Here is a 17,733-nt window from a genome sequence, read left to right as displayed (position 1 = left end):
ATCATGGGGATCAGTATGGTGCCTGTGATCAAGCACCTTGGTTCTACTGCCACCTAGTGGTCCTAGGAACTCAGGTTTGGAGAGGGGCGTGTCAGGGGGGAGACTGCGGTGTAAACAGGAGATCATGTTTTTGTTGAGGCACACAAGTTTTAACCTTGAACATATAATAAGTTTGGATTTCTAAAGTTAACGTTAGAAACTTCACATCTGTTGCTATCTATTCATTTTGTTACAGAATGCACTCGGCAAGGATTGTCTTCCCAACAAAAGCAGAACATTTCAGCTCCATGTAGCTGTTTCTCAATTTCCGATTTAGGGCTAGTGTCTCACATCTCTTTACAGTGCCTGTGGGGGAAAAATGGCTGCAGCTGTCATTGAAGTTATTCTGTGTTTTCACCAGTGGGGGGCTCTCTTTGCCTTAACGTTGACTTTGCAAGGAGCCCCTGCCTGGACACACTGTGTTTTCCGCCAAATTCCATGAGCAGACTTCCAATCCTTCCAGGAGGTATACTAGCATGCAGAAATCTGGAAAGCATTAACCAACCTGCTGGTGGAGGGAAGCGGCTGGGGAGGGGCTTGTGGGGGTGGGGGGTTGGAGGGGTGGGGGATGGGAGAGAAAGGGAACAGAATGCATGATTGTTCATCAACTGCCTCTTTGCCTGGCTTTGCTCTCTTTCTTCTCCCCCACACACACACCCCGACTCCCAGGCTCTGCCCCCCCCCCCCCGCACACACACACACACACACACGTGTACCACTCCCTCAGTCAGTCAGATATTTGCCCATCTTTTTGTCTTTGCCGTGCTGTTTGGGAGTCCTGTTTTTTGGCTCGTAAACAAACAGCCATTTCTGCCATGTAGATCTCGGCAAGACGTCGGGAGACGAGTGGGCAAGTGGGTGTCTCGCGAGTGCGTGTGTGGGTGTGTGTGTGTGTGGGTGTGGACTGAGTGGGTGTGTGTGGAGTCAGGCTGTTAGCTGGCACAGAATGGGAGGCGGAGAGCCATGGATGAGATCCCAAATGTGTGTTTGAGGTTAGCCGAGAGCAAGAGGATCTGGATGGCATCCAGACATCTTTTCCCATGGTCTGATATACATCTACCACCAAACATACACACGATATCTGGGCGGGTACACTGTATGACATAGTTGTGAGAAGGCTCGATATTTTAAACATGCTCTGCCTGTGTGCTTGCGTACTGTTTTTAGGAAGAAGCATCAACAAGTAGCAATTATGAGAATGGTCCTGAGAAAAGTTGAGATGGTAGATGAGATGCAGAAAATCTTTGTGTCGTTTACATGTTGATTTGATCTACGATTCGAACTTCCTCTAGGGGGCTTGGTTTTGGCCAAGTGTGTGGTGTTTGCTTGAAGTATTTCCAGTGACTGTGTGATCTACTTGAATAGTCTGTTGTCATGTCATGTTAAATGTTTGTTGTTCCTTGTCCTAAACTTCCTGCTTTGCTCTCGCAAGAAAATCGGATCCAGATATGTTTTTCTTGTGAATCATATATCTGACAAAGTCCAAAAAAGTCAATAAAAAACAACAGCCAAGAAACGGTAACATTCTCTTTTTCCGGTGTATTCTCAGTGACCTCTAGGATTGAATATTGCATATTGAGGATGACGAATATTGGCCTAACAGGACTACAGAAAGTAAACATTCCAATGCCTAGTGCTGCTGACCTGCGAGCCCCTCAACCGGGGTCTGCAGGGATGGTAGGCGACCACACGCACAGCGGGGGAAGGTGGAGGATGGACCCCGTGCCTCTCAGTATCCTCAGCTTATACGGCTGCAGACTTTGGGGTTTCGATAAATCTCTTCAGTCCTCTCAACAGAGGTTGGGATCTCTCCCAGGGATGGCTGCTGTTTGCGCAGGTCATTCTGGCTCTGAATATGACTTTCTCAGATGGAAACAGTTTTCCCAGAGAAACCTTGGTCTTCCTTCACTCTTTCCTCTCCAGTAAGTTGTGCAACAAGCTGCCAGTTTCCTTTATAAATCTGGAGATTGGGTCATGGCTCTTTTGGGCTGGGCTCAGATCTACTGTCTTAAATCTCGCTTTTCCATTAGTTCAGCCAACATGGAGGAATTGGCATTTAACTTTGCAGAGCTAATGGATGAAGTCAGTGATTTTTATGTTCATACATACTGACTTGAAGACATTGTCTCAATTTGTGGCCATTTGTACCTTATCCTCCATTCAAATTAAACTGTATAAATGCAATAATTTATTTTAAATGCTCTGTCATATTCCCCCAGGTTTGTGAAAACAGTGATCATTCGGATACTTTACACAAAGGCTCAAAAAGATCCTCATCTAAGCCCACACCAAATCCTCCACGATGCTTCTATTTTCCATATCTGTGACTTTCCATTCTCCCTCTCCTCATGAGTCCTGCGCAATGGCTGTTCTGACGTTGAGTCACTCTAGTGAAGAGAAGAGCAGCTCCGACAGCCTCGTGGTTCTCCTGGAGACCGAGCCTGACCTGCACTGAGCCATGACCACATGGACTGGGGCGGTAGCCCCAAGCTCCACAGCCCCCATCCCTCAACGGCCCTCCCACCTTGCAGCCCTCCAGGCCCCAGCCTCCAGCCCATAGCCCTTCAATGGTCCAGCCCTCCAGCACTCAGCTCTGCCCCCTCCAGCCATCCAGCTTTCCAGCCCCCAGCCTTCCAGCTGTAGCCCTCCACCCTCCAGTCCTACCAGGTAGCCGCGTTCCCCCAGCCTTTATTCTGTCCCGAAAAGAAGACCTGATCTCACATTCTCTACTCCCACACACTCCCCTGGTCCATAGGAAGTGGTGTAAGTGAGTAAAGGAAGACTGTGAGATCTATGTGACGAAGTACATTTTCACTCCCCCGCTTTACCTTCATCTCTTGCCTGAGAGCCATACGGGCCAAAAGCACAGGAAGTAACGGATCTGGGGAAGTGTAGGTCGGGTTGTTAAAGTCTAGAGGGTAGCTCGCATGTTTGTCATACTGTGAGGCGGCTTCCTTGCCAGTATAGACTTGGCGCCGTCCCAGCAGGCCATATGTCCATACAATGCCCTCCTTGTTTGGCAGAGCCTGGCCATGCATTCAACTATGGGGAGCCAGGGTCAGAACTGACCAGGAAGTAGAAGATCACTAAGGGTAATTCCCCATAGGCAGACATTAACCTTTGACCGGCCCGCTGCCCCTCCCCATCTTAATGTTCCCCCAAGTACTGCCGCCATAATGACTAATGACGGTTCCCTCTCTGCAGGGGCACTCTGATGAAGGCCGCACAATCACTTGTTATTACCCTGACCTTCAAGCATTGAATGAGAGACATCAGACTTCCACAGCAATGATACATCTCTTGTATTTCCCGCTTTGCAGTAAAAGTTCATTGATGCCTGAGGCCTTGAGAAATATTGTATAACCTCGTGGGTCCAGCCAAACGTTTTAAAACCTTTTCAAACTCAAGATGTCTGAATGAGCACATTTTGTATCTGGCACTGAACTGCAATTTCTGGGTCTGCTGAAAGCATGTGATGGGCCAGGACCTCGCTGATAAGATATTCAGATGGGACAAAGTGTTTCGCTCGATAAAGTCATATTAGGCCCTACTCCGCCACGCATCTCTCACTGTCTACTTGGCCTTTTCAATTAGGGACTACTGGGCAAGTCTCTATGCATTCCTTTATTTGCTTTATATGGTACACAGAGTTCTGTGTTCTCATAGGGTAAACCACAGTGATTTAATAGTGGGCCCACTAATATCAGCGCTCACTGGCAGGGTGCAGCGAATAAGACAGGCTTTTCCATTACAGAACATCACTTCCTGTATTTAGGCGCCTTCGTACGGAACTTCCAGATCGCTCGTGGAAACACGGCTTTTACGCGAAGGCCTGCCTGCTCTCTTCCTTGGTAGATCTCCCCGGTCATTAATCAGGCAGAGAGACAACAACAATGAGGTGGTTTCCCAGTGACCTACGCACATGTGCAGGAACCGTACAGGGTTAGACGCCGCTCATCCATTTTACAACCATCCGACCACAGGTCTGCTCTTTCCTGTTGCCTTTGCTCAGCGGTGGAGCTGGGGAGAAGAGGGGGGGGGGGGGGGGGGAGAGAGAGGGAGAAGTCCAGTGGACTCTGGCTTCCCCCCCCCTCAAGCATGCAGGCCAGATCTGATTCCCCCTAGCTCTACCACAGCCACGGGACCTGTAAGTGTACACAGCCAATCTAAACTGGCAGCTCCAAGACAGCTGGCCATAAAGCCAAGTCTGTGTGTGTCTGAGTGTGTCCGTGTGTGCACGTGCACCCGTCGGAGTGTGTGGAAGTGTGCGTGAATGAAACCGTGTGAAAACTTCCCTTTGAGTCAACAGAGAACACAGTTGAAGCCACGGAGGAATTGATAGGACCAGATAGGTTTAGCCAAGATCGGGAATACAAGATCGGGAATACAAGCAAGCAATTCTGTTCACAAGCATCCTCCTAACAAACCCATGTTCAACTGGTCCTTTGTGTTTGCCCAACAGAAACAAGGAGAAGCACCTAGACGTGTATGATATGTGCATGCCGTGTTACCAGGAGCAGGATTCAGACGGTGTGAGCGTCTGTCGTCTCCTAGCAGACTGGGGTCCCTCTGCTCCCCCAGGGAAGAGGCTTTGCCGTGGTAAAGCCTGGCTAAAGCCCCTCTCATGCCCTCATCTGGATCAGTTTACTGTGATTGGCAGCAGAGAAAGTCAAAACAGATTCCAAACCGAATACACCGATGTGTTCTTCAGTTTCAGACTACCGGCTCAGGAAGACGTCACGTTGACAGGATCAACTTAAAAATGCACAAGCGGGAAAAGGCAGGTGTGTGTTTGTGTGTGTGTGCTTGCGTGCAGCATGTCTTTGTCACTTCACGGAATCCTCTGTGTATGTGAGAGAGAGAGAGAGAGAGAGAGAGAGAGAGAGAGAATCAGTGCATACGAGCACAGTCAAGAAAGAAGCAAAGACAAAATTGGCGGAAAGAGGGTGTGCGAGTGTGTCATCGCCCCAGATCTCGCCATATGTGCTCGCATTCTCCCTCTGGCTCCAGCTGCACCTCACACTCGGGCAGGAAGTGGTGCTGGAGCGTGTGCGGGGTGGAGGGAGGGTGAGGTCACTGCTGCTGGTCCCAGGGATGGGAGGACGGCTCGGAGGAGAGGAGGGACACACAACACACTGTAACAGCTCCATCCATTATTCAACCAATTCTCAACGGGACCCTTCATCTGGCACATGTGTCTAAACTATGTCGCATACTGTCTGGAGGGGAGGAAGAGGCCTTCGCTCTGCCCGTCCAGTACACACACTTCCTTCCAAATGGCTCTTTTCAAACAGTGGCCCCTCTATCTGTCACTTTCTGACACAAGCACGCTCCTCTATTCATGTCACGCACGCAAGTGTACGCACACACATACAGTTAGGTCCATAAGTATTTGGACATTGACACAATTTTCATCATTTTGGCTCTGTATACCACCACAATGGATTTGAAATGAAGCAATCAAGATGTGCTTTAAGTGCAGACTTTCAGCTTTAATTTCAGGGTATTTACATCCAAATCAGGTGAACGGTGTAGAAATTACAACACATTTTATATGTGGCCCCCCCCTTTTTAAGGGACCAAAAGTAATTGGACAATTGGCTGCTCAGCTGTTCCATGGCCAGGTGTATGTTATTCTCTCATAAAGGGAGTTCGTTATTTCATTGACAAGGAGCAGATAAAAGGTCTAGAGTTCATTTCAAGTATGGTATTTGTGTTTGGAATCTGTTGCTGTCAACTCCCAATATGAAGTCCAAAGAGCTGTCACAATCAGTGAAGCAAGCCATCGTTAGGCTGTAAAATCAAAACAAACCTATCAGAGAGATAGCAAAAACATTAGGTGTGGCCAAATCAACTGTTTGGTACATTCTTAAAAAGAAAGAACGCACTGGTGAGCTCAGCAACACCAAAAGACCCGGAAGACCACGGAAAACAACTGTGGTGGATGACAGAAGAATTCTTTCCCTGGTGAAGAAAAACCCCTTGACAACAGTTGGCCAGATCAAGAACACTCTCCAGGAGGTAGGCGTATCTGTGTCAAAGTCAACAATTAAGAGAAGACTTCACCAGAGTAAATACAGAGGGTTCACCACAAGAAGTAAACCATTGGTGAGTCTCAAAAACAGGAAGACCAGATTAGAGTTTGCCAAAAAACATCCAAAAGAGCCTGTACAGTTCTGGAACAACATCCTATGGACAGATGAGACCAAGATTAACTTGTACCAGAATGATGGGAAGAGAAGAGTATGGAGAAGGGAAGGAACTGCTCATGATCCAAAGCATACCACCTCATTAGTGAAGCATGGTGGAGGTAGTGTTATGGCGTGGGCATGTATGGCTGCCAATGGAACTGGTTCCCTTGTATTTATCGATGATGTGACTGCTGACAAAAGCAGTAGGATGAATTCTGAAGTGTTTCGGGCAATATTATCTGCTCAGATTCAGCCAAATTCTTCAGAACTCATAGGACGGCGCTTCACAGTGCAGATGGACAATGACCCGAAGCATACTGCGAAAGCAACCAAAGAGTTTTTTAAGGCAAAGAAGTGGAATGTTCTGCAATGGCCAAGTCAATCACCTGACCTAAATCCAATTGAGCATGCATTTCACTTGCTAAAGACAAAACTGAAGGGAAAATGCCCCAAGAACAAGCAGGAACTGAAGACAGTTGCAGTAGAGGCCTGGCAGAGCATCACCAGGGACGAAACCCAGCGTCTGGTGATGTCTATGGGTTCCAGACTTCAGGCTGTCATTGACTGCAAAGGATTTGCAACCAAGTATTAAAAGTGACAATTAGATTTATGATTATGTTAGTTTGTCCAATTATTTTTGGTCCCTTAAAAAGGGGGGGGGGCACATATAAAATGTGTTGTAATTCCTACACCGTTCACCTGATTTGGATGTAAATACCCTGAAATTAAAGCTGAAAGTCTGCACTTAAAGCACATCTTGATTGTTTCATTTCAAATCCATTGTGGTGGTATACAGAGCCAAAATTCTGAAAATTGTGTCAATGTCCAAATACTTATGGACCTAACTGTACATGGAAAGGGCCCACTGAGACACACACACACACACTGGGTGAAAGTGAGTAAGTCACACATGTGCTGCAGGGCGTATTTATAAAGCAGTCGTGAGTGCTCGGCCCCCACATGCCTGGGATGCCTGTGCTGTGACCAGGGTGGCCTCTGTGTTATGGTCCTTCCAGCTGCCTGTCGTCTGGTGCCCCGCCACCCCTCCCCCCTCCCCCACACACACCTACCCCCTACTCACCCCCTTACCATCCCCCCAACCTACCCCATCTCACACCCTCCCAACCCCCTTCTCTCCCCATCCCAACCCCCATGCCAGGGAGCAGAGCCAGCCCCTGCTCTCACACCCAGGGTCTGTGGTCTGGCTGAAACATGAGATAGATGTTTCATATTTGGTAGCGAATCGCCGTTTACTGCTTTTATGCTTTTTGGAGTTGAAAGAAATGTAGAGAGATCCATCTTAATGAGTGTTTGAACTTGATCTAAATGAATGATTACAGTAAATAGGCTTCAGCTGGCTCAGTCAAAGTAAATAAAGAAATTGGAGACGTCTGGCAAGGATATGTCATTTTAAAACTTTTTTCACTGTGTCGACACTGATATTTAGCAAACACACGATACACAGTCCAAAGAGATGTTTTTTTTTCTTCTGTTTGTTTCACGTTTTTCTCTCTCGTCTCACTGATGTCAGTCTGTTGATACTCAGCTCCAGGGATCGTACCAGACCACTCCCTCCTTCAGCCATGTGTGAGCTTTTACAGACTGAAGGATCTACGTATCCAACCCTGACCTCAGAACTGAAAGCTCGCCTTGGAAAACCCCAGGATCATTCAAAGTTCTGGGCTTTAAAGGCCCCAGTCCTGCTGTTTGTGTGTGTTTCTGTGCGTGCATGCATGCTTGTGAGTATTATATATTTTTTTTTAACAAGGCAGGAGTTGTAGAGTTAGACTGTAACGAGAGCCCAGGTAATTGTTTTGAAAGGGTAACTTTATAATGGAAAAATAAAAAAAACAAGCCCTGTTTCCAATTAAGCCACAGTCCTCCCCATCCCCCATAACACAGTGGAAAAAAATAGCCAGTTTATTCAAAACCACCATATTTTCTTTGCTGCCTTCAGCCTTGACTTATACCATATGGCCGACTATGGGTTTAATGTAATTTTTCCGCTTGCACATACTAAACCTCAGCTCGCTGTCTTGGTGGACGGCTGGATCCCACCTCTCTCGCACTCTGCTTTAGTTTATGCATAGTTTCTCACACTAGGCTTTTTTCAGTCGGATGTTGAGAGGGAGAGAGGGAGAGAGGGAGGGAGGGAGGGAGGGAGGGAGGGAGGGAGGGGGGGGGGGGGGGGGGGAGGGAGGGAGGGAGGGAGGGAGGGAGGGAGGGAGGGAGGGAGGAGGGAGGGAGGGAGGGAGGGAGGGAGGGAGGGAGGGAGGGAGGAGAGAGAGAGAGAGAGAGAGAGAGAGAGAGAGAGAGAGAGAGAGAGAGAGAGAGAGAGAGAGAGAGAGAGAGAGAGAGAGAGAGAGAGAGAGAGAGAGAGAGAGAGAGAGAGAGAGAGAGAGAGAGAGAGAGAGAGAGAGAGAGAGAGAGAGAGAGAGGTAGGACGTTTGAAAAAGCTCAGCTATTTACTCGAACTGCACTTTTTGTTTCAAGCCGCGCCCATCTTTAGTCATGAAAGGACGAAACACATTACATGCGAGAAACACATGTTTGGAGACAGACTCACCAGGGTGGGGAAACAGGCCAGCGTCTCATCTGGAATGCATAACACATAACAATACACCCCAACCTCTCGAACAAAAATGCGAAAACCGAGTCCCATTCTGTCTCTTTTCCTTCGCGTGTGCACACCCCCGTGAGCGAGTGCGACCGCTATGAGTGTGTGCGTACGTTGTCCGTGCGTGTTACTTGTTGTGTGTGTGTGTGTGTGTTTCCTCCTTCCCTCCCTCGAGTGAGTGGCAGCGCCGGGGGCGGCTGCAGATGGACAAACAAACTGGGCACGAGGCATTCATCTACCACACCAGCCTCCCTTCCCCACTGCTGGGCCTCAGCCATGCCCAGGCCCTACCCAGCTGGCACATCACATGTGGATCAGCCGCAGCCAGGGAGTCATCCCCCCCCCCCTCCACAAACACACTGACCTGGAAAAACCAAACACTCCCGAGCCTGGAGATTCCGTCGTGTCCTCTCGGTGTCGTATGTCTGCAGAGGAGTGAGTCACAAAGTCCACCGGTGACCCCCGATCCCAGAGGAGATAGCGGTGAGGGTTATGTTAGCATAGCACGCCACGGCATCACAACCAGGATTGTTTCTCTGTTTCCTGGACTCATGCACAGCTGCCGATGGCTAAGATAGGCCTTTCCTGTCAGGCATTCGTTCTTTTGATTTATCCTTCATCTGCTGCTATTGAAGACAGCCTGACCTACTACAAGACTAAAAACACTCTACATTTTTGTTTTACTGCATTACCAACAGAAACATCAAGACAGCCGTAGCTAGCGCTAAAATAAACATCATGTTCGCCCCTTTCAAGAGAAGAGCTTGGGGGGTGGGTTTGCTACGTCCTCACCTTTCGCGACCTCCGACCCTGGTGGCAGCTCTGTGAAGCATTAGAGGGTTGTTATCGCTAATGGATGCCATGCTAGCTAACAGTAATAGCTGGTCATAATCAGCCTCTTATCCCCCCAGGTAGAACTGGCTGTCAGTGTTGGCAACATTCAAGAGAGCCCTGGCCTGGCATCTCACCTCTGTAAGAACTTGGCAGACCGAGGACTCCTCTGGCAGCTGCTTGGGGAAGCACAAGTAGCACAGCTAGCATTCCTGCAATGTTAGCTGCTCAAGGCGTTGGGTGTAGATTCATGGCCTGGACGTTGTAGGGAGGAACTAGGGATGAGCTGGGGGAGGATTTGAAATTCCGATAATCTGCGAAATTCTTTGCTTCTGCGTTGGGAGTACGACACAGAGGCTTTAACAGCTGTGGGGTTCAAGGCAGCAAATTGCAGAGGGCTCTTTTATGTGTTTACTTGTAATGCTTCTACAACAAACAGACCACCCTCCGCACGTGAAACGAGGACTTCAAGTTGAACATTCAAGAGTGAATCAAAGTTCAGCTTTTGAATATTCTTTCAGATGAAGACCTCCACGTCTCCACGACGCCAATCAAAGAATGTGTCTGCAGCAACTTTGCACGCAATTCCACACAGATAAAGTGCAGTCTGTGAAAACGGCAGAGCGAGGCCCATTGAAATGGGATTCTTTCATAACTTTTTGTTGCTTCATCCCCAGTCCCTAAGGCCACCCTTACCCTGATTCTAACCAGCAGATAGAGTCTGCTGGCCCAGGCCGTAGGGATGTATGTAATGATGACATCGTCTCAAACAGGAAGCCAGGAGCTAATGATTAGCACATGTTCGGGATCACTGGGGTGCCAGGATCTGGAGTCCGTCACAGAGTATGTCTGTGATTTATTTGGTTGTTGTTGCTGCTTAGGGAGGGGCAGGCTCTAGGGGTTGAGAGTGGATGTAAAGGGGGAAGGAGTCCTCTCCACCCTCTCAGATATCTAGGCTCGACCTTATTTGATGGAACTCCCGGCCGATGGGGCTCTCCTGTATGGTCACGGTTGAGTCTGGAGCATCAGCGTTTAACCTGGGAGAGCTGGGACAGGGCATGCTCAGCAGATTTGATCCTGTCTTCCATGAGGGGGCATGGACCTGCCTGTCATTCCCCTCACTAACACACAAGGCTGTGGGATGTCAGGCTAGCTTACACTACCCATCGCTAAAGATAACCCGCACACAGAATGCGAGGTGCGTAGAGGCTACACTCCTTGCATAAAGCATGGGATGTCAGTCCTGCTTGCGACTTGTGTCGTGGGTGCACCTTGCGTGTTTGCCTCTGTGTACATTTGTCTTAACAATCTCTCCGTGGGAACAGTGTTCCAACACAGCTGTGTGGAGTGTGCAGGCCTCTGGTTGCGGGTTGGACTGTGTTGAGGTGAGCCCTCCCCTGTTCCTCCCAGCTCGTCCCCACCATGTCTGTGGGGTGTTATCCGATAGTCACTAAGTAGCGAAACACAAACACTCAGGAAAGCGCAGCGAAGCTGTATCAGTCTCCGAGGGGCAGGCTGCTCGAGGAAGGAACCAGGGACATCCTGGAAAGCAGAGAAAGTTGGAGAAACATGAAGTCCTAGTTGATGGAAAAAGAGTCGGGGCCTGATAGAGACTTGGAGGTACTTCTCCAAACCAAACACCCCAGCCTAACCACATAGCCAGAGGGGGAGGATTTTCTAACTCAACCCTTCGGCTTTCACAATGCTTCCCTCATCACCCTTTAATCTTCTGCAGCTTTGGGAGCTCTAAGACACCCAGTGGAATGACATAATGCCTCTCTGTCTGGTCCCACCCTCAGTGGTGTGGCTTCTCCGGGTGACTGTGGGCCAGGCTGCCTTCAGAACTGCAGTGTTGCCTCTTGTTTTGGCAGCCAGGTCCAGGGTTGACGGAGCAGAGGACATGACAGCTCCTCCTCTCCTACCCTCCTCCCCTCCTCCCTCGCCCCCCCCCCCCCCCCCCCGCTCCCCTCCTCCCCATCGTGTGGAACCTCCCAGTCCAGCTGTCCCATCAAGCGGTACTCCAGTCATCCAGACGAGGCCTGTGTCCAAAACCAATCCCAGTCAATCCTCCTGAGGGAGGCCCGACCCTGCATGCCTTCACACCCATCATCAGATCAGACCTTTCTGCTGGAGACCAGAGCAGTGAAGCAGGCTACCGGGCTGGGACACGAGACTCAGTCGCAACTTAGCAAGCTGTTTGGTACTGGGTCATGCCCCGGTCCCATCCATGATCCCCATAAACACCAGCGCATGACGGTGTTACCTGTAACCTCTCTGTTTGGTTTCATATTTGAGTTTATTGCTTCCTGTTTCCTGACAGCTTTTAAACCAAACAGACGTCCCATCTCTCAGACTAATTAGTCATTGGTAAGAGTGTGCTGTTGAGATCGAGTGAATATTTGAGCTTCAAGCAGCAGCTAATCTGGAACTGATTTAAGGAGGTACGCTGCCTTCAGCATATGGATCTGCATGAGTAGTTCAAAGAGAAGAGAGTCTGAGAGGACTTGGGATTGCATGATCAGGGCGCCATTCTTTCCTTCTCTCTTTCTAGCTCTCCTTGACTCTCTTTACCCTGCTTCTTGAGCAGATATGAAGCAACAAGCATTCTCAGCAGAGCTGGGTAGCCTGCAGTGATGCTTCCTCCGCTGTGCCCCAGCTGTGCTCATAAATTCCTTTATTAAGTGGGCGTGTTTGGGTTCATGACAATTTGAAGTCGCCCCCACCGCAACCATCCCTGGCTACAGAGTTATTAGTGGCCAGCTGCTCAACTCTGTTGTCTTTGTGATTCCCCATTTTTGAAAGAGAGGAGCGCTGCTTTTCCCCTTCCGACGGTTTGTGGAGGACTAACGCGGGTGCGTTTGCTAGGAAGGCGCCCAGTGGTATCAGTCATTTAGGTTGTGACACTGTGAGGTCACGCTTCTGCTTTCTCCTGGCCGTGTAGAGTAATCGGGACCAGACTGTGGGGTCTAACAGACAGGCATAACGGGACGGAGGCACTAATAGAAAACACACATTGCCAGTACCACCAACCTTAGGGCCTCTTCAGCGTCACTGATTGCATCCACACACGGAAACGCTTAAGTTAGCACACTGAAATGTCAAACGATACACGGCCGTCGCAATGACAAATTCAAACGAGTCGTCTCTGACTTATGAAGTCGCATGCCTTCAAACCCGTCGGTTGCCAATCCATTCGTGTCTGAATACTCGTTAACACGTTCATTAAAAAAAAGAAAAAAAAGAAAAAAAAAACGTTTTGTTGCCGCCTTCAAACTTCAGTCGAGATATTTCTAGCTTGGTAGGTCATGTGCTCGAGCTAACTACGTACCGACAGGACAGCAGGGAGTATGTGTCAGGGTCAGACCACAGCCCAGTGCTAGACTAGACCACAGTGACATTTATAGCCACCGCCAGCACCTGCTCCAGCTCCCGCCGTCAGGGCCGGCTTCCCGGCCCGGTGGGGCTGGCTCCTCTCTGGAACTCCGTCATCGTAAACATCAGCCTGCATTACTGAGTGGCCCGCTCGGTGGCCTGTCGAACTCTGCAGTCTCACCTCAGCGTGGGCAGGGCCTGCCAGCACACTCACCAGTGCCCCTCTCCGACTCCCCGCTCACAGGCACCGCTCCTCCTCCGGAGTGTTTACAAACACGCGCCACAGGAATCCACCTGGCAGGCCAGACAGGAAGGCAGGGTGGGAGAGATACGCTGTGTTCTGGGCACCGACCACAAACAGCAGGAGTTACGATGATCTCCACTCTTTGGACCCACGTGCTGGAGGGCTGGAGGATATTGCCTTTGGGCTGCTCTGTTGTGTTGGTGTGTTTGTTTGGGTTCTTGTTTGGTATGCAGCCTGACACCGCTGTTGAAACCACCGGAAGCAGGGGATGAAAGGCCCCAGTGACGATGTGGCCGTGGCCACCCACGTTATATCACTGGTGCTTAACCTTAAAACCCTGCAAGCTGTGGACCTGGGTTGTTGCACCAATCTAGGGATATTTTAGTATACAGCTGACTCTGACTCACCCCCTTCTCCTCGACCGCACACCCACACACACCCACACACACGCTTGGCATAGCCCGGTGCATTTAGGTGCATCTACAAGTCTGTCCAGACTCAGAAGTAAACACAAGGCCTGTTTCACTCACCAAAATTCTGGACATACCACAGAGGCCTCTGGAGGGCTGGTCTGTTCACACACTAGTACCCATACCCCCACGCTCCTACACACACAATCACGCAGATACTGTGTGGACAGAAAACATCGGACATTTGTTTTTTATGTTACTCAGTGTGTTCAGTTCAGTGAGTTAGTGGAGGCATCCAGCCACATTCAACCATCTGGCACAATATACTGCTTCCTAAATGATGCAGTAGCTAAAACAGTTTAGACTTTTGACTACATTTGTGTACAGATTGGGACAGTAAAAGCGTGCTCTTGAGAAAGAAAGTCACACAAATTCAAGATCTTTATATTGATAGGTATGGGAGTCAGCAGGTAGGAATGAGTTTGATTCCAAAGGGTGGAAAACTAGAGGGCCAAATGTAACCAGCGGCATTGAATTATAGAAATTTAATTTGAGCCATTAATTTGATATTCTAGCAATTTCATTCTCAACAATTCCCTCCCTAACAAAATAGCACAGAGTAGGAGAGACTTAGAGAGGCCTCTAAAGTAAACCAAATAGTTTTTGAAAGAGCCCATTGGTGACGTAGCGACGCTTGCAGGGCGGTGTTCTCGCGTAAGGAGAAAAAAAACTCGGGGGTGCCACATCTGGAATAGTGGCTCCGTGGTTAGAGAATCAAGAGCGGGATCTTTGCTGAAGTTCTTCTGCTCTTCACTCCCGACTTCTTACAGAAAACATCTCATCTTGCCTTTTTTGTAAGTTGGAATATTGTGAAATGTCTTTAATGTTTTTCTTATTCCTTTACTTTGTGTTTTATTTTATTGTATTATTGTACTCTTTCCACTTCCGGATTTGATTTGGCTACTTGATTCACGAAGTGTATATACAATTCTTTTAATCTTAGCGTCTATTTAAATATCAAATGAGAACAGTTCGATAATAATTCATTTAATGAATTGAACCTGCACATTTTCTTCAGACTGAATTTAAATATACCTATTTTCCTAGTAATCACGTGTGCTTAGAATAACCGTATCCTAACGGTTAATGCTCAGCACATAGATAGCCTAAGGTGGAATGTTTGTTTTGCAGATGCAGAGTTGTTTTCACTCTTGTATTAACTTATGATGAACTTATGATGAAGTTAGTCCTTCATCTCGAGCTTTGGTCTCGACTTAACTCTTTTTATAGACTTTTGCATTTATATATATTTTTTTTAGCTCAATCATCTGCATATTATCTATTTCAATTAAATTGATATTTTACTGTGCTGCATTCTCTTAAAAGCAATTTAACTTATTTGGTTAAAAGATTGCGGGAAGGTTATTGCAAAACGTCCGTTTTTTGAGTGAAAAGTCAATCCCCATGCTTTTAAGCATGCATGTAAGAGGATACTTTCCGATCTGAAGTAAACATTGTGGTGAGCCGAGGGGAAGATATTGCGCCACCTGCTGTCAAAATGAAAATTATTGGGTTGTGAGATGTATTATAAATGGCTTGACTGTTTTTCATCGATATTGCTAGATCTACCTGAAAATGCGTCAAATCCTTGCCGGAGTGCTTATCTTGCACCTTATCATCCTGATCCTCCTCTTAGTATCAACAGCTGTCAATGTGAGTAAAATACCTCCGATATGATGTCTGTTGAGTGTGTAGTTAAATGTAATGTCGAATTCCAGGTGCATGGTTAATCTGTGGGTGCTATTTTTGTATTTTATTTTATGTAATGTTGGGATTTAGGCCTGGACTGTTGGTGCAAATAGCACGGATCTGTGGTACGCCTGTCGCACAAACAATGGGGGTTACCACTGCATGCCCACCAGCAGCGAAGGTTTGTGAAAAGCCTCACTTTTACTGTCACCATTGCCAGTAATCCCAATAACAGTCACCACTGCTATGGGTCTAATCTGAATGTTTGGTGTCGTGCTAATACGTCTCTCTTCTCTCCCTCCCTCCCTCTTTCTCTCCACCTCTGGCAGACTGGATCCAGGCTGTGCAGGCCCTCATGATCCTGTCGGTGCTGTTCTGTTTCTTCTCCCTCGTGGCCTTCATATACCAACTCTTCAACCTGGTCAAAGATGGCCGCTTCTTCTTTACCGCGATCTTCCAGATCCTGGCCAGTAAGTACCGAATCAGACAGGCGCGCACACACACACACACGCACACACACACACCAGCAGAGTAGATTGTTTTGATTATGCAGGCAGATGAACAATCAGACAGATATGCAGCCAGGCCAAGCAGTAAGGCAGAAGGCCATGCAGGCACAAAGCCAAGCCGATCACACCCTCAGCAGATGTTGTAAAGGGAAGCCTCAGTGTTAGGCTGAATATTTAGGAAAGAGTGAAGCTGCTGTCCACTGTCCTTAGATGGTAATGGACACTAAACCAATACCACCATGTCGATTTCTATTCAAATTTTCTATTGGCATGACGAGTACACCAAAAGTGTCCTTATTGCTATTCCTCCCTTCCCACTCCCACTCTACTCTACAATTGTCCCTCCCCAGGCCTGTTTGTGATGTGTGGAGCCATCATCTACACAGTAATGAGCCCCCAGCCAAACCCAGACGACACCTTTGGCTATGCCTATGTGTTGGCCTGGGTGTCCTTCCCTCTGTGCCTGATCAGTGGCCTCATCTACATCATCCTGAGGAAGAGAGAATGAGAGGCCTGTCCAGAGGCCAGAACACACCAGAACACAGCACTGTGGCCACAGGCCCGCTGGAACCCCATGTACAGGTGGGCCCTTGGAGAAGAACTGTCCTGCCACGATACTGTCCAAAGATGTACATAGTGTCTGTGGTTTTTTAGACATATTTATGACATTTTGACATGCCTTTTTGTACATAGTGTTGTTGACTTGTTTCCATGGCAGAGATCATGACTCTTACTGAATTTTTTACAATTATGTCACATTTCAAAAAAGCACATTTGTGTTCTTTGATGAAGGCAATCGTAAATACTCATATTCTAAATTGAACCATTTCTATGTGTTTTTGTGTGTTTACAAGCTAATTGAGACATTACTTTGAAGTATTCTTGTATGTGATATGCCAAATTAAATTGCTGTTTGTTTTATACTTCCGATTTTGAAAAGAAAATGGTGCTATGTATTTGCCATTGTCCTTTGTGTCATCGTCAAATGATTTTAACAGTGTTAGTGTTTTATGTATTGTGCTATGCTCTGCCCTCTCTGGACACAGGCTTATTGCAACTTTCTGTTTATATTCTTATAAATAAAACTATGGTAAAAACCTTGGATGACTGTATGGTAATTCATAATGTTGACTTGATTCACTTTTCTGACCTAGATGCAGTGCTTGATTTTAACCACATGGTGGCATCACAATACTGGCTATTTCTGTCCAGCAAGCAAGAGCACAAATTAATAATGAGCTGTTTGATCAGGTGACTACATTACATTACATTTAGTCATTTAGCAGACGCTCTTATCCAGAGCGACTTACAGCAAGTACAGGGACATTCCCCCGAGGCAAGTAGGGTGAAGTGCCTTGCCCAACGACACAAAGTCATTTGGCACAGCCGGGAATCGAACTGGCAACCTTCTGATTCTGATTACTAGCCCGATTCCCTAACCGTTCAGCCACCTGACTCCACCTGACTAGTGTTGAATCAGGTTAATTAAGTGTAGTTGGAACAAAAATCAACAGGCAGGTAGCTCTCCAGGAACAGGGTTTGAGACCCCAGATTCATATTATATCTGGACAAAATGTCAGCCTTCTGGACACTGGCTTTTCATTTGATATTATAGCTGGACAAAATGTCAGACGTCTAGACACTGGCCATTAATTTCATATTATACCCGGACAAGAAATGTCGGCAGTCTTGAAAGTTGATTAAAATATCAGGTCTCTCCAACACTGTTCCTGGATAACTACCTTCCAGTACCTTCTTGCTCCAACACTAA

General features: G+C 47.8%; 1 protein-coding gene across 1 annotated transcript; it reads left to right on the top strand.

Moving 5' to 3' along the window:
* Positions 1–14,450: 14,450 nt before the first annotated feature.
* Positions 14,451–17,064, top strand: LOC136940770 (peripheral myelin protein 22-like). Its single transcript, XM_067233061.1, has 5 exons — positions 14,451–14,558; positions 15,328–15,417; positions 15,544–15,634; positions 15,783–15,923; positions 16,313–17,064. Exons 2-5 carry the CDS (start codon positions 15,340–15,342, stop codon positions 16,468–16,470), a joined length of 468 nt encoding a protein of 155 aa, XP_067089162.1. The 5' UTR covers positions 14,451–14,558; positions 15,328–15,339; the 3' UTR covers positions 16,471–17,064.
* The last annotated feature ends 669 nt before the right edge of the window (positions 17,065–17,733 follow it).

This window comes from Osmerus mordax, chromosome 3 (assembly GCF_038355195.1).
Source record: "Osmerus mordax isolate fOsmMor3 chromosome 3, fOsmMor3.pri, whole genome shotgun sequence".
In the NCBI taxonomy this organism is placed as follows: domain Eukaryota; kingdom Metazoa; phylum Chordata; class Actinopteri; order Osmeriformes; family Osmeridae; genus Osmerus; species Osmerus mordax.
This window is presented reverse-complemented; position numbering and strand designations above follow the sequence as displayed.

Bases quoted from the DNA above. Each gene is read 5' to 3' on its own strand.
- LOC136940770 (XM_067233061.1), top strand. From the start codon at position 15,340: ATGCGTCAAATCCTTGCCGGAGTGCTTATCTTGCACCTTATCATCCTG. The intron at 15,418-15,543 runs GTGAGTAAAATA...GTTGGGATTTAG, and splicing joins TAGTATCAACAGCTGTCAAT to GCCTGGACTGTTGGTGCAAA. The intron at 15,635-15,782 runs GTTTGTGAAAAG...CACCTCTGGCAG, and splicing joins CATGCCCACCAGCAGCGAAG to ACTGGATCCAGGCTGTGCAG.